This window comes from Bombus vancouverensis, chromosome 15 (genome assembly GCF_051014615.1).
Source record: "Bombus vancouverensis nearcticus chromosome 15, iyBomVanc1_principal, whole genome shotgun sequence".
Classification (NCBI taxonomy): Eukaryota; Metazoa; Arthropoda; class Insecta; order Hymenoptera; family Apidae; genus Bombus; species Bombus vancouverensis.
The window spans coordinates 1,112,725-1,130,336 of NC_134925.1; the positions used below are offsets into that span (position 1 = coordinate 1,112,725).

General features: G+C 40.3%; 2 protein-coding genes across 2 annotated transcripts in view; both read right to left on the bottom strand.

Moving 5' to 3' along the window:
* The window catches only part of Oamb (Octopamine receptor in mushroom bodies), a 106,268-nt gene extending 102,048 nt beyond the window's left edge, over positions 1-4,220 (bottom strand). The window contains exon 1 of the mRNA XM_076624852.1: positions 1,857-4,220. The gene's annotated coding sequence lies outside the window, so the exon portion shown is untranslated. The remainder of the gene's footprint in view (positions 1-1,856) is intronic.
* A 4,719-nt stretch (positions 4,221-8,939) lies between these two features.
* The window catches only part of dsd (attractin-like protein dsd), a 40,151-nt gene continuing 31,478 nt past the window's right edge, over positions 8,940-17,612 (bottom strand). Inside the window, exon 11 of the mRNA XM_076624938.1 lies at positions 8,940-10,796. Within this exon, the coding sequence (XP_076481053.1) occupies positions 10,577-10,796 (220 nt within the window). The 3' untranslated portion in view covers positions 8,940-10,576. The remainder of the gene's footprint in view (positions 10,797-17,612) is intronic.

The following is a 17,612-nucleotide window of genomic DNA, read 5'->3' on the forward strand; positions in this document are numbered from 1 at the left end:
AAAAAAGCAAAAAGTTAAAAAATCGTCGAAACGCAAGATGCCGGACGCTTTCTAAATAATTGGCGCGAGTTATTACCAGAAAAATATTACTCGACATACACTGGCTCGCAAAAGTATTCGAAATTCCAATCAAAATACGTATTTATGTAGATTTTGCAACGTTAGTAGCGCGGTTGCAAGAGTTTGTTAGGGGTTGGTCCGAGCGAGAATTCGGTAGAAACGATACTTTTCTGTTGGTCGGGTGGAATTTTAAAGCTCGTCGCCCTCGAGAGGAAAGAGCCTGGCAACTCTCCTCGGGGAAAACAGGAACGCGTTACAAGTTACAAGTGTATTTTCGTTTGCTTCTGAGAAAATAAACTGTAATCGAACGTGATTTATTTATTTTTTTCTTCTTTTTTTTCGTGTCGGATCGATGACGGAGACGCTGAAAGTAAGGCTGACGCTAGTACATTTTCTTTCTTGGTTAAAAACCGCTGCTACGATTTTATTTCCTTTTCCTTACTTCCTTCGGAAATGAAATAAGAACGGAGAACTGTCGAGTATTTTATTGCGTATGCTCGACGAGTACCGAGCAAATATATCAACGAGTTTGAATATCGTGGAACAGATTTTTTTTTATCAAAGATCGACCACGCTTTTGTCAAATTAGAGGATTTGTGCGAATTGTAGCACTTTTCTTCCGACACCTTCGATTACGTCGTATAGGATGAAACCTAGCAACGATGATAAACCAACTATATACTTGTTAATAGATCAACGTGACGGCTGTAGTTTTCTATTTTTTATTAGGCAGCAATTTAACAAGCGTAAGACTCGATAACTTTGTAAACTTCTAACTCCGCGCACACTGTATCGTATAACTCTTAAGCTTATAGCACTCGATTCCATGATTCTTGACTCGATACGAGTCTGTGTAACTCTCGGCTTTAAAACTCTCGCGTCTATGATTCTCGTTTGCCTAGCCCTCCGTGTCTCACTCTACAGACCACAACTTACGAGCCACGAAAAGGTTAAGACTGTTGATCACGCGAGATTTCAAAGCATTGCTTTCCCTGTTCTTCGACTTTTTGCCTAGAAACTGGCAAGGCGAATCACAGTGAATCACAGTGAATTTATAGGGTTTAGAGAATAGAGAATAGAGAGCGTCGATAAAGGATTCGACGTCCGTTGGAAACGAGCCCTTGTTTACGTTACAACGTGGATTTTAACGAGATACATGTCGATGTTAAACGTGGAAAGTAGGAAAACGTCGCGGTGGCCGAGATCGATCGTCGATCGATTTTGAAATTTCAATTCCACGCAACGCGTACGTATTCCTTTTTCTCTAATTATCTCTTTTTCGATCGTTATCTCTTTTGGGTCGTTACGAGTGCAAATGCACGAATTCGCACGCTAAATAATCATTTACGAATTACGATATCGCTCCAATTTATTACCAATTTACTTGACGAAGAATCTCGACGATAGTTAACACGACCCACTCGCTTTTCCCTTCGTGCGTTAAACGACATTTTGTTCGTTCTTTTGTTTCGTTTCGTTTCGTCTCGCTCCTTTATTGCCATTATCGATTCGTTTGGTCTTTAAATCGTTTTTAACCGGATCGTATTTTCGTAATCTAATTGCCAAATATATGTACATGTACGAAGCGAGGAAGAATGAAATGAAATGAAACGAATTATTGGCGCACCGATCGGAAAAACAGAATATAACGACGTTGTTCTAAAGACTAGAAGAGCTAACGCGCTTTCGACGAAAAGGAACGAACACAGGGAGGGAAGGAGACGAATTAAATTCCGCCAACTCGGTTTGCGTACTTAAAAACTCATTAGCAAGGCCCAACAAAAATTCCAACTCACCGGAAGCTGCAAGAACCTCGACGAGACTCGTAGTTTCCCTGGCGATTCTCGTCGACTCGGCGAAAAATCGAAATTACACCGCTAATTAGCCGGTGAATCCAGCCAGGCTAACTTCACCACTTGTTCTCTATCGGTGAAAACGACCCCTCAAGTACCTGATTCTCGCTTGATACCGTTTGTCTTTCGCGATTCACGAGTATCCCACTCGACGACGAAACAACCTCGAGGATCATGATCACAGGTGAAACGCTTCTCATCGTCCGGTCACATACAAGTGTCCTAACGGATGGATTATTTTTAACGTTTATGGAAGAATTTTTCTGGTTAACGACATTTGCAGAAATTGTCCTTCCATCCGTGTATTTTATTAGCTATGGTTGCTAGATTGAACAATTCAGCTATCTTTTTTCTTGTTTCTCCTTTTTTTTTTTAAATCACTTCTCAATCTTTTCTTTCCAATTTTTGTTTTCAAGTATTTTCAATTTCGATACAATCGGCAAAAATTTCGTTACAATTGGTAGAATCTCTTTCGATTTGATCTATCGGGAATTTTGATTATCGTTGAAGGCAAGATGGCTGGAATTTTCCTTTGGCGTATATTTTTAAGTATTTGTAATTTTTCAAATCTTAATTTCGATTGAATTGGATTTATCGATCGAAGGCCCTGCGAATTTCAAAATATTTCGATAAGAGAATCTTTGAACAGTAAAGCTTTTTTCTTCTCATATCTGATTATAACTTTCTATAATTTTCGGAAAATCTTTTCGTTCTAGAGCTGTGAATAAAATTCTAGAGCGCGGTCACCAGAATGTTCCTTTTCAAAGGCACACGCTTGGTTGATAGTTTCACGAGAACTCCGATACAACGCGTCAAAAACGGTCGGAGATGAATTACGCTTCTCCGATTTTCTTCCTTGTCGTTGAATGCTTGCGCACACACACTGTCGCGGTTATTATTAATGGGACCACGTTTGCGTTTCTTAATACTTGGTTACGAAAAGATAAGATACGTCCCGTACTTTATCGGAAAACGAAACGTAAATACATTTCACAAAGAAAATACAATTAACTTGTTCGCAGTAATTGGATAAACGACGCGATCAACGTTTATCTCGAACGATTTCCATAGACGGAAACGTCACTGTGTAGCGGATTCCGTCATCCGGTATGATAAATTCGATAGACCGAATCTATCGAACGTTCGACAGATCCAGTTTCAACGATGGAAAATCGCGACGGTACGATGCGACAACAACGAAAACGAAAATAAAAACACTCGCTCCATTTACTCGGACGTTCGTTTCCATCTAAATGTAAACCGCAACATTCGTCGACATCCCGTTTTTATTTTCACGCTGTCGACAATTCCACGATACAATATATATCTATATATAGTCGGTGAATGTATGTATATATATATATATACATATATATATACATACATAAACACGCACACGCACACATACGCACACGCACGCACATGTACATACGTCGTTTATCGTTTCAACATCGATGTTTTTCCCGTTAATTAAGATGCGTAGGTACGCAATAGGTACGAAAAAAATGACGAAAAAAAAATTTTTTTCACCATGTAAAATTCTTTCCAAATTTAGTAGCGACTTAAGCTTTGATTAAAACTTTTCGGTGACTTGGGAATGTTGCATTTAATAGATGCTATTTTCTATCGAAGAAGATATGGATTGACGTTCTTTTAAAATTTATTATTTTATATACCGATAAACAATTGCACTTGAAACAACTTGCTAGTAATTCACAGAAATTCACTCTTTAAACCCTCGAAGAATCGTTTCCAACGTTGCGCTTGATACATACTTTATACGACATTCTAATAGACACTGTTTTCTATTTAAACCGGCACTTTAAATTCTTTGATAATTGCTAATATTCGTAATAGGTTCTCTTTGGATTCTCTGTAATCAAAGAATATTCAAATATCGAGCGATAGACGCGATTCTTTGTACCGAAAGGAACACGGGAAAGAGGAAAAAGAGACGCAAACTTGTTTTCACCTTTGGGATTTCATCGACCGTTAAATCAAGAATCATCGGTTCGCAATAGAAGAGGAAATAGTCGAGCGATGACCGATCGATTCGCGACAAGATCCTCGAGGTTCTTGGAATCGTGTATGCGGTCCCGATGAAGCGGAAGTGTGACGAGTCTCGGCATATCCGCTCGCAACGACGGCCGGCGTCGGACTGCCATCGGCCGCCACTGTTAAGGGGTTTTATCGACGGCGGGACAGATCGGCCGCCGCGGATAAACACGACCTGGGATAACGAGCGAAACGTGTCCTTTTCCATCATTTACGTAACGTACGTTTAAGTACTCGCGTATACGTGTACGTACTTTGGACGACGCGAAGAAAGTTTGTCTCTTTGATATTCAACCATCCCTTCTAGATCAAGGTTAAAGTTCTAAGAACAGTCTGAAAGGGAAAGAAAAAAGGAAAAAGAGGGGAAAAATGGGGAAAAGGATAGAAAACGTTGAAACACCGTATATTTTGGATATTTTAGTCGAGGTAAAGAATACTTGCGTTTTTCGCGTCCGAAGATTTTGAAAGAACGTTGCCTCAAACTTTTATCGAAATTTTTAATCGATACGATAAGTTCGCGCTTGGTTTTATCTTTTCTGGTTTTACCGTTTTTAATCCGACGCTATTTGCAGTTCCGTTCCCTGCGTATAATTTCCCTTCGTTTCTCTTTTGTATTCTCCAAAGATATTTTCCAGCCTCGTAAATGCCGCTAATAACTTAGTCAAGCACGTATATTTCGCGCAACATTTCGTCAAACGTTGGCACAAATCTCCGTCTAGTACGGGGTATTCACTCGTTCGCTGACAAAGAACACTATCAATGGTGGGTGGCCCGCCATTGGGTCAGCAAGGCTGACCTTGCCTCGTCACAATACGAGCAATCGTGTTTCGTCGAACGAGCAAGAAGCTTTAGAAAGTAACGCGTTTCGAAAGAGCCATCGACTATCACTATCGGCCGATATGCTTCGCCGACGAAATGGCAAATGTCGCGCTAAAATAACGTTGTTCCACGGGGCAGGATTGCAGGTTGACGGAGGGTCTAAATTTACGCGCAAATGTATCGCTATGGTGTAAGAAAAAGAAAAAACCGAACACTCGCAACATTTTCAAAATCGTAATTGAACGCGTAGCAATTTGAAAAGATCGCAGGTCGACTAAATTCCATGCTAGAAAATTGATTACTTACGCCTTAGGCGTATACGTGCACTTGCCTTGGTCAGAACATTACGATGGAAAAGGCAGCTCTGTGAAAAAAGAAAAAAGGGACGAAGCGATATGAACGTACCGTCTGCCAACTGTGAGGCGCAACCTGGCACTCCTAAGACCCAAGACCAAGATTAAAGCTAGCAGGTTTAAAGATTAAAACGACGAACGAATAATTAAAGAAACCGGTAGATCGTATCGACAAACTGGTCACTCGCAAGCGGGATTAACTGTAATTGCCTTTATCGTCTGTATAGCGATATCATGTTAATCGAATACGTGATTATATGGAGAGTAACAGCGAGACTAAGGTAACCTGTACTCGCTTAAGGGACCCTTCCGGCAACCCGGCTCGCAAGTCTGTTCATGAAACACGCGACAGGCCGAACAGATACCGGCTAAACGATCTCTTAGAATAAGTCGCTGACCCTTTGCAATCCCTTTTACACGCTCGGCCGCCATTCTCTCGTCCGCAAATATTTGCAAGCGGCGCTTTGTCTCGAGTGTTCCGAAATTAAAATGTTCCCTGTGCGTCGCGTTAGAAAATACATTTCTATTATACTTTTCTATCATATTGACTATTATATTCTGGTTGTTTGTGAGGTTGGTTCGGGTTTCGTTTTATATGGTCGCTGGTAAGAAGGAAATAACATTTCCGAATAATCGAAATGGCGAATCACGCGAGTCACAGAAGTGACATTCTTTAGCATCTGCGTCATTCGCTAACGCGAAGATTTTAATTAATAAAAGAAAAAAAATAATCGAGCGGTCTCGTCGACGAATAATTCGATCGGTACTGGTGGTACTAACGAGCCTTGCGACTTATTTGAAAACTCTCTCTGTGGCCGATCTCCACGGAGATTGGCGGCTGGACACCGCGGCGTGGCGTGGTGTGTCGTGTCGCCTCGCGACTTCTCTCGGCTCCCGATTATTTATCGATTCGAGGAACACGGGATGAGAGAAGTGGCCCGAGGCGACTGCTGAGACTTAAATAGCCGTGGTACACCATCTTGGAATGCGGTACAGACGACACCGGGCCAAGCTCTGCCAATATTCGGGTTATTCACCTGTCGTGGTTATCTGGATCGTTCTTTCTGATGTGAAACTTGGCAGATGGATTGGCAGGTGAATTTGTATTTCAATAGGACGCACTGGAAATGCCGTTGCCGCGTCTTGATTCTCCCATCGGCGAGAAACTGTCAAAATTATTGGTTCTTTATTTGGGTTATTTGGCTCGCACAAATACCACCTTCCTACGCCACCCACCCACTCCACAGCCTTCGCCAGCCTTTTCCACGGCGACCCACGAGCCTGGGAAAAAATTTTGAAAAATATCCACACGCTAGATTTCCTGTACTCGTGGCCCATGCCACCTTCGTATTTCGTATGCGCCGTAACGCGCGCGCTCGCGCCAGTCGATATCTCACCGACGTTTTCAGACGCGCTCTTATCGATTCATTAAACGTTTGCGTTTTGTCGTACGGTCTTGGGAAAAAAACGCGCGGCTGTCGAATATTCTCGAGGTGAACCGGCACATGCCAAGGTCGCCATCGCAGGAACCGTTCGAGTCTCGATACTTGAAAAAGGCAAAGAAAAGAGCGTGATCGCAAGTATCTTAACGTTTCTTACGGGTCAGCTTGACAATCGAAGATCGATTCTGTAACTACGAAATACGTATTAGTCGTTACGCGCCAATTTGACATTTTGTAATTTCGTGTTTTTCGATGTCGTGCCTTTTAACCATCCACCTTGATCGTTTTCCCATGCGAAATTTTCCTTTGTCGACTCTAGAGGACAAGCTTTAAAACAACGAATAACAAATCTTGGACCGTTTTTAATCAAAGCGAATTTAAAGGAAAAAATATTATAACGCTCGAGTATGGTGCAGGGGAAGTTGGGATCGAATTCCAAGCAAGTCCGTCCAGCCGTGTGCTCATCACGATCGCGCATACTCCGCGAAATTCTCTCTGATTACCGAAATCATCTTCCGTCGACTCGTAACCTTCCCAGAGTACGCGATCGGACTGGTTCGATCATCGTCTGAAACAATGGCTGTGTCGAAGAAAAAATTCCGAACCGATGAAACAGCTATCGATTTTCTCGTATTCCAGCCTGAGAGAAAAAAGAGACTCTACTTAGGAATCCGGACCATCATCGAGCTTCGTTTCGTCGATCGCTCATACTTTCAATACGATTGTTCAATAAAGAGAGAGAGAAAGAGAAAAGTAAAATCAATCGATCGTAGATATTTTGCTGTGAAACGCTTATCGTTGGCGTGACTGCGACCACCTGCGAATAACTTTAACCGCTGACGAATCAAAATGCAAATGAAAAAATTCTGCCGAGTTGTGTTATAAAAAAAGCATAGAACAATCGTACAACTATAATTTCATTCGTGGTTGCGTGTGAAATCTTTTTTTGTACGATATTTTCAGCTTCGTTTTCGAAATTGTACAACAAAAGCTACGAGGGAACAAATTTTTTTCTATTCTAATTTTAATAGGCCAAAGTTAAAAAATCGTAGTCTGGGTTATTTCGGAACGATGAAATATTTCATTTATCTATATCTAACTTCTAGATACGTATTTCCTATTTCCTCGTTATTCGGTGGTAGGTGAATTTTTTGGAAAAAATGTCAATTTATCGGAACGAGGTTCGCTATCGCTTCCGTGCAGTGAATTTCACAGGGAATACCAGCAACTATTTATAATAGCGTTTCTGCCGAGCTTGACTGCATGTCAGCACCTAATTACGTTCAATTACCAGGTACCGGTTAATTAAAACTCCTAATTAATAAGTCCCGTAAGCATCGTTGCGACATGGTTCGGATTTTCATATTCCAAGCCGTCTGCCATGAGATTCTTCTCTCTAATCGATCGAATCCCATCTTTGCGATAATGCAACTGTGAAAACTGCGAGAATCGTCCGATTCCTGTAAAAGATGAAATAATCTTTTTATCCGTTATTACGCTGCAGATGTCTACGCGGTAACGACACGATATATAGGGTGGTTGGTAACTGGTGGTACAAGCGGAAAGGGGGTGATTCTACGCGAAAAAAGAAATCGAAAATATAGAATAAAAATTTTTCGTTTGAGACTTTGTTTTCGAGAAAATCGACTTTGAATTTTCGCTCGGTACGCGTACGGTACGGATCTCGCTGTAGATCGTTGTCTCGATGGAAAGATTAAAAAAAAAAAATTTTTTTAAATTTTTATTCTATATTTTCGACTTCTTTTTTCGCGTAGAATCACCCCCTTTCCGCTTGTACCACCAATTACCAACCACCCTGTATAATCTATATAATCTACGATCTATAATCATCTTGCGTCATAATGGAATAAATACAATGGTTCGACTCGGGAATCGAAGGAATCCTAGTAACAGAGAGACGTAGAAGGATCTTTCGGTTTTGGCGGCTACAATTTCAAAGTACGAAAAAAGCAACGGAAAAAGCAACCGAATCACTGCGAAAGGTATCTCGCAGTGACTATGTGCATGCTTGAAACGATGCTTTGTTCGTCGTTGCCGACGTTTGGAAACGCTTGGAAACGCTTGGAAACGCAACAACGGTTCCAGACGTTTAATAACTAAACGTGTCTCTCTTTCTGAGAGGAACAAACTATGCTCCTTCGCTTCCACCGATGAAACAACCAACGCATCTCGCCCCTCGTTTCCTTTTCTCCCTCTGATAGACTTATACGGCCAGAAATTGTTATTTCTCTTTGCCGCCACTGCTACCGCTCAACCTACCGAACGTTTTACGAAAAAGCTCTCTTTGAACTTGTCGTTGGGCGAGGGTCTCGATGTACTTTAAACGCGAGAACGTCTCTGTCCGATCTTTATTTCGTTTCATCCAATTCTCGGCGAGATCTCAAAGTGTTTGTATAATTTTGTTCTGAATCAATTTAGGAACGATATTAAAGCGTCCGAAATTTTTCTGTCGGAAGTAAAAACCGGTGTTTTTGAAAGAAATTTTGTCGCTGATCACGATTCGAAGAAATAGGAAATTCAGGGAAAAGGAGACACAACGGATCAATTTTAACGTTTCTCGAAATTGATCGTAATTTGCAATTTGCAAACTTTCAGCCTTTTCGTTAATGACTGAAATGGAAAAACAACGGATCGCAAGAGAAATGTTGGAAAAAGTTCAGGAACGGTTGAACAAAATGAAATTCATCTTGTTAAGCATTTCTAATTGATTGCAATTCCCAACGATCGAGTAATAAACGTTTGGTTAGAAATTTGAAAATTCCGAATATTTCTTTCGTCGGCACGCAAAAGCCGAAACGAAAATTCTGCTTGTCATAATTTACGTTTTATAAAAGTAGATTTTTTTAATAATCGTCGAATAAGAAATTAAAGTAGAAATCTAACGAGCAAATTTTTCTTACGCGAGAATAAAAGATTTTTATCTGTTATACCTATCTACAATGCCTACTTATAATACGATATAATATAACATAATATAATGTAATATTATAAGATATATCGTTATCATCGCGGTAGAACGGTGTTGGGAATTGGAATGTAACTTTGTTGCCAATGTTCGAGCCCCGCGATCGTACGTCAGGTTAATTTTACACGGAGATGCGTCTGAAAGGTTGCTCGAAACTTTGGCAATGAGTTTCAGCAAGAAAGTTATCGTAGCCGTTGAAACGTGATAAGAAACGAGCATCCCGGATCGAAAGCTGAGCCACTCGAGGAAAGAAGCCTCGTTCGGTTACGCTTACACAGGGTATCGCTCATCCACGCGTGCGTTAAACCTCGTCAAGGGGTGACTCGAACGTTAGCTTCCAACTCGTTTCACCGATTCTAATTATAACAACGAACGAAAAATTCCAAATATGATATTTATGCAAGTTTTTCGCAAGTGTACCGCACCGATCATTATCGTCCCAATTGCACCGAAGTGAAGTAAAATGTTCAAAACGCAGAATTATAAGATTTCTGAATTACGTGAAGTCGAATTTTCATAAAACATTTCTGAAAAGATTTGACGCGTACGCGTGTGTAATATCAGATGTCAATTATCATCGCCTCGCGGTTAATCATAATACAGAAGATTAATTGTACATGTATCTGAAATTTATCTGAAATTTTCAATCGATAATAAGATGATAGGCATACGGTGATACTTACTACGTTATGTTACTTTAGCCTGCAAAAGCTCGATTAACGTTTGTTTCGTCGAGAGCAAAACGTTGTGTCAGTTTCGTGGAAAGCGACGGAAATATCGGTTTCGCAAATAGGGAAAATTCGATGAAAAAGAGGTCACGGCGGAGAGGCGGAAGGTTCGTTATGTTCGAAAGTTGGTATTCGGTAACGCGGCAGTGGACGCGTTAACTCAGACGTGCGTTTCTCTGACAATTTTCAAACAAATTTTACAAGCAAAGAATATAAATAAAAAATAAAGCGAAATAGTATATCCTGTCTAGAAATTCGTCTAACGTAAAATAGAAGGAATTCACCACTCGGCAGACGGCACGCCATCGCGTCGACGTCTTGGGGACAGCTTCCAGTACTCGTTTACGGTGAACCATGATAGAATTATCCGCTTGGTTGGCCACCGCTTTTCTACTCCTCGCTTTCTACCATGGCGAAGGTAATTTTCTTTACAAGTATCCAAAGGGTTGGAGAGGGAGGGAAGGTCCGCCCTTGCTCTTTGAAGCACCAAGATGAAAGAACTGAAATACATACATAGTTGCTTGCTTATAAGCTTGTTTATTATCCAGCAATTTATGCGGAAAATTAGTATATCGAATAGAAAATTTAACGTCTTGACAAGACTACGTTATTACGAGTTCATCGGAACGATTAATTTGTGGACTTTTGCGTGCAATAGAATTTCTACGAAATTAAAAGACCAGTTAAGATTATCGAATAATTATAATTATCAGAAGAACGATAGAACAGAGATTTTGAAAGTCGGAAACTTTTCGCGTTGCCTCTTCTATATTGCCTGATTACCTCGGAACAGAATATTACTTTATAAAATCCTGCGTTTCGTCCCTTTTTCGCCCCTTTTTCGTCCCTTTTTCGCCCCTTTTTCGCCCCGCCTTTGCTAAGTGGCAATAAATTATACTTAGTTTCTACACTGCTATAATTTCCCGAGTATAGACAGTAGTAAGCTATAGTTTCCCGATAAAGTAATATCTGGATCACACGACACGGAAGCGAAGCGCGTTTTCTTCGACCAGATGTTTGGTGGAATCGAACAGAAAATGGACCGTCAGAAAGATGAATTTTAAATATTTAACGAATTACGTTAGCGGCGGATACGATAAAACGAGGGGAAGACAGTTTTCAGGAATTAGCGACTGGCAGGCGTGCCAAACGTTGGAATTAGGAGTGGCCGGGGTTCGCGATTCGTTGGAAAGTTCCGCGCAAGTTCCGGCTTTCGAAGGAATTAGTAATATCTCGACGATTCCAGAGATTAGGTAAATAGCTTAGGATTATCCAGGGATAAGATAGAATCTCTCTTTTCTCTGCGATCTGTGTTTCAAAGCAGAGATAATAACGTCCATGTCTTTGCAAAGAGAAATTAATGGTTTCGCCCATAAAGGACAAAAGTAAGAAAAAAGAATGCCAGGGAATTACAATTCAGTCGCTTCAGTTGCTTCTGCTTGAGTGTTTTTAACAAGATGCTGATTTGGCAGAAAAGTTTACCACACTCTGTATCTTTTTCATTTATTATCCCCGATGTTCTCGTCCCTCTGAAAAACTTTCCCAAGTAGATGGCAAACCTACGAAAAGGAGCGTAACTAAAGTCGCAACGTAAACGTGCATCGAGAGGAAGAAAAACGATACGATACACGAGCAGTGCGAAAGAAAGATGCGAACGCAAAATAAAAAGCAGCGTCTGGCGGTCGATAAAAAATTCAAACACATACGGAAAAATTTGTTATTATTATTACTATTATTATTATTATTTGCCGAATACGTGGTAGGCGAGCACGCCAATGTGAGAAGAGTTTTCGCGCGGTAATTATGCGAATCCGTTTGTCCGATCCTGAGAACCGAACAGATGCTCACCGACGGTGATCTCGTATTAAAATAATTCGTCTCGCTGTCGGCGCCGGCTGTTCGCTAAACCTTCGGTAATTCGTCTCTCGATATCGATATTTTTTGGCAGCGATCGCGTCCGCAAAAGTTTTAGGTAGCTAGTAACGACAGCTAAATTTAAAGACACGGGCGACGAGCGATACATTTATATCATCAACGACGATAATTCAATCTGTTACTCAGAAACCTCCAATGATACAACAATTAAAGGTTTTCAAAGTTGACAATTAATAGCGTAAAAGCGTAGTGTATACGTATATGCGTAAATGCTGGTATAAAATATCGTAGGTTCGATTCGACGAGATCGCCAGTCAAATTGACTAAACAGATGGAATTAGAATTTTGCCGCGTCGTAGATCGATAACACGACTAAACAGATTTCGTATCCGCATAATTAAATCGTATACGTTATTCCCGGTTATTTTCTGGAATTATCTACTGGAATTGTTCTCAAAGCGAATACTTTTACAGATGGTTAACCAAGACAGGAAATACCTATCTATATCCTGGGCTTGCTTCCGTAATAGAATTTCTTCAATTACGCGTTTTAACTGTACCACAAGGTTCGAAAAAAAAAAAAAAAGAAAGAAAAGAATGGAATTGAGAATTTGCTAGAAGATCGTTTGATATTTTGTAAAAAGGCGATATAAGCCCGATTGTAAATACGAGGATCGCGTCGCTTGCCTGGAATTTCCTTTTTCACCCGTGTCCGATCTACCTCGTTATTCTCGGCTGATTTTCATCCTCGATATTATTCCGGAAACAATGAAAATATTTGCTCGTCTCGTTCTGTCGGCGCGTGTCGATCGAACAAACGGGGTTAAAAAGACCGATTATAACCTCCGTGTGAAACAAAAACGAACAGGATCCGAGACGCGACGACAAAAATTTATTCGCTTATTACATGCTACCGTGTTATTATATCGCTCGATACGCGTACAGAGTGCGTTATTCGAGTCTTGCGCGATATTTTATTTCGTAAAGCGAAGATTCTTCGTTTGAGCAATTCCGCCGAGGCAAAGGAATTATCGTGCGCAAAATACCGACCTGCCCGACTAATTACTTGGTGTAACTAAAATCATAATCGTCGTTATCCTATAACCAACCGGAATTTGGTAGAAATTTGATATTTTGCATTAGAATCAATTTCATGCATCGCGAATGAAGATGCAATGGATGAAACTGGAGGAAGAGGATAGCAGGATTATAGGATGACGCGGTATGCTATAATATAGTGTCCACAATAGGGTAGGATTTATCTGGAGAATTTGTTTCGTCGATATATATATAGGATTTCTTTGTGCGCTGCGTCCGATTAATTCGGTAATCTTGTGCTCGTTCATCGTCCTATTTCTCAATGTCCATTCTGCGTCATCGACAAAGGTGACTAGTTGAATGGACGTAACGTTATCGTGTACACAGCGCAACAGATACCGTTATCTAGGAAAATCTTTCGGCCTGTTGGAAGTCCATTTTCATACACGTATGAATAAAGAAATGGAATATTTATAGACATATTTATTCGTTAGCGTGTAAAGCGGTAATAAAATAGGTGTCAGTCGTTTCACAGTGAAATTTTTTCTAACATTCTACTCGAATAAATTAATATTTATTTTATCCTACGCCGAAAGTAAGTTTAATCGAATTTTAAATTAATAGCCCGTCGTTGGCCGAGCTTGGATAGAAGTTGAATAAATTTCGTAATAGGGTGGATGAAATTTTCTATTCCTGTCGCAACAATCGGACCAAGTATACGCGATAACAGGAATAATTTCTAAATACCTGCCGCTTTAAACTTACCCAGTAATATCGTATGGAAATTCGCTGGAAATTCGACGACTACGAAATTAAACGTAAAGTGTTTTGGCGATAAGCTGACATTCCGTAACGATGAAAATAAAAGGAAAAATACGGCCAATTAATAAACGTGATGTTGTATCGATAACGTTGGCTTTATAAATTTCGGCTTAATTAAGGAAAATTAGGTAATTCGATCGATATATCATTGAATCGACTAATAAAGAACAAAAACGTTGGTTTGTAAAAGAAACTTTTCAACCAATCTTGCTGCACCCTCGAATCAATTTCCCATGCAATTGCATGCGATTGCAGCCTTGGAAAATCGACCACCGCTACTCGAGCAACTTATTTGGTTCGCTCGGAAAGACTCGATGTTTACCCCAATTACTAACGGTGCGGTGCGTGGTGGCAGGGTGCAGAGATTCGCAAATTCTAATTACGAGAATTTCGCGAGTTAGCTGGCACCGCTGCAAATCATCCGGGAGTTTACGAGGCGTTCGATAACTAGAAACTGTGGCTTCTTGTTTGCTAGGTAAACGATTGCATCTCGGCTACCTTCTGTTCGAGTTGGCTTGCCGAGGAATCTTCGACTTTGCAACATCTACCACGACCGAGCTGTTTTCACCGCCTACTCCATCGACAATTTACTCGCCAGAGGCACTCGTACTAATATATTTATGTTATAACGCGATTAATATTTTATTAGAAAAACTGGAAACGCATTTAACGGAAACTAGAGACGCGAACGTCACGGTATTGTTTCGTATTGCTGGAAAAAGGCGAACATCGACGAGGCTAACTTTTCTTAAAGGAACCCTCCCGTGGCCGCGATACAGACCGACCAGTTACTGGCGGTAAAGTAATCCAAGAATAAAATAAATTGGAAAAAAAAGAACATAGTCGATTCTATGCTCGACTCCGCGCGGCCACGCACGACGCGAAAAAACGAGTTTCCGGATATCGCTCGTTCAGCGTCTCGCGGTTGCTTTTTCTTTAAGGTCGAGAAAATATTTGAGTTCCGCGCTGAACTCTCGGCTCTCGTTCGTTGGTCATTTTTCGTGTAATCCTTCGGATAACAGAGCCGTTGTATACCAAATTTTTGTTCTTTACTTTTCGCCCCGTTTTTCCTCTCGTTTCAGTATATATCATAGTTGTCGACAAACGGGTTCGCCGAGTAAACCGTCGGGATGAGCAAACTGCCAACAAAAATTGTCGAGTTCTGTTTGACACGGTTGATCGGTTGATTTGAACTATGAACGCGTAAGGAACCTCGGTTTCTATAAAATTACAATTTCCTAAATATTTTATCGGATTTATGCAAAGAATTATTTTATCGACAGATATTGTTTCCAATCGCGATCGATAGTGCTTTACCACGAGAAAATTAGTCAAGGTAATTCGTAAGGTAATAACTAAGCTCGCTTATCTTTCGAATTCTCGGTTTCTACAGAAGCTTCCATAGAACGCGTAATTATACCGAATTTTCTAAACTTGGTAATTTTCTAGCATAGATTGACACAACGATCCGACGTACCATATTTGCCGTTTCTCTCGCAAAAGGTTCGAATCCGAAAACAAAGCAAAACATCGGGAACGAAACGTTAAATTAGCCAGTTGGTTAGAAATCGATTTTCCCCGTAACGCGGAGTTTCAAAATCCACATAATCCACAGAATACTCGTCGATATTCATGACGGAAGGTCTGCCGAGAAACGGACCCCGGTTTCTTTTAATTCGATTCTGTTTGATCTGGATGGCGTGTAGCGGTTTTGATTCTCGTGTCTGAAAAGACGCGCGTGCCACGTCCGTTTGTGGAATGAAAACTGTCGCAAGATGAAAGGAAGAAGATAGGACAGCCAGTATAAGCTATCTCGGCGAGCAACTGCATCCCTTTTTCGCTCACCGTTCTGTCGCGGATGGCTTAATATCCTGTTCCTCCAACTACCGTACCACATACGCGTTTCAAGTCGACATTTTATTAAAACCCTTTGTTCTCGCTCGTTTCGATGCCCTGGTTAACGTCGAATCGTCTCTGCTACTTGTTTTTGCAAAAGAGAGGAGCATAGAGGTGGAAAAGAGGAATTCGCGATACCATGCTAAACTTCTCGATTTAGCTAGCTTTTTCTACGAACCTTACGAGACCAAACAGAGATACTAAAGTATGGAAGAATCATCATATACGCATGTACGTATACGCATATAATCATATACACATAGATAGGATAATACAGCGATGAATAAATTAACGAATTTTAACGAAGAAACTTTATGTATATCAACTTTATTTAAACAATATCTGTCTCGTTTAATATAATACAATACATTTTATTCCACTCCTACATTCACACTCGTACATGTTAACAATCTACAATACAATTTCTCTTTCGCTTTCCCTTTCGCCTATCTTCGTTGAAATTTTCAGCGCAAAAATACGAGCGTGATACGTGCCTTTTCTCTTTCTCGTAGAGTTCCACTGAAAAAAATGACATTTGCCACTGTTTGAAAAAGTATCGTCATCGAACCACATTGGCAATTCTCCTGTTGATCTCCGTAAAAGAAACGTTTTGATCTTTCTTTCCAAGGTTTTGAAAAATTTGATATACGTATAACGTGTTAGGTCACATTCGTATATTTCTGAAAGATAAGCGAAGAAACGGAGTTAAGCTGGTATTTGTTCCTTTCGTCTCTTAATCCGTTGACTCCGTAATAGTAACGTTCTTTCGTCTAGAAGTTTAGTTGCAAAAACGAAAGAAAACGTAACTGCGCCGTTACAGTTTCGCCATGTGTGATACCTCGTTGATGTATGTCTCGAAAAGCAAAGGTGAAAAATCATTTCGTGTTCGTGTTTATGATATTTGAAACGAGAGGCTCGATGAGTTTAAGCGATAAGCGGTAAAAGTATGTACACGTATGAATTTATTATTAGCCGTTTCTTACACAGGCGTGCACATTTTGGACGGTTGAACCGTGCCCATATAAGACAGAGGCTTGATCGTCATCCTTTTTCAATCGAGATGAAAATAGTTTTTTTTGTGATATTCTTATTATTCAAGCGATTGCGAGGCAAACATAACGCGCTAAAATCGCAACATGTTTCGTAAAAAATGAACGAACTTTAATTAATTTAATTAAGAAATGGCACCTTTATCGTTTGGTTAGCTAATAATTTGTTACAGCGAATCGAGAGTAAAAGGTTTAAAAGGTTAAATGTCATAGAGAGTACTGTATATCGTTTTTACACTTTTAAATTTCCCATAGATAGGTATGTATATAAAGATAGATGTACGGTGTATACGGTGTATACGTCATTGTTCTTTAGATCCAACGACCGAACGATTTTCAATTTTCTTTGATTATTGTATTTTCCTTGACGTTGCAAAGGGCATGTGACGCGATTAGAGCGATAGAATATTTAGTTGAACAATGAAAAAGAGGGCAAGAACGCGACGACGCACGAATCAGAACGGAAATTTCGATCGAGTCGTTTATCAAGAGATTATTCTTTTATTTGACATATTTTTTTCAGCAAACGAAACGAGTATACAAATTCGTCGAATAACGTGAAATCTGCCGTCGATTCTCCCATAACCGGTAAACGATCGATACGATACGAAGCTTCGTTTTCGTTCTTTACATTTT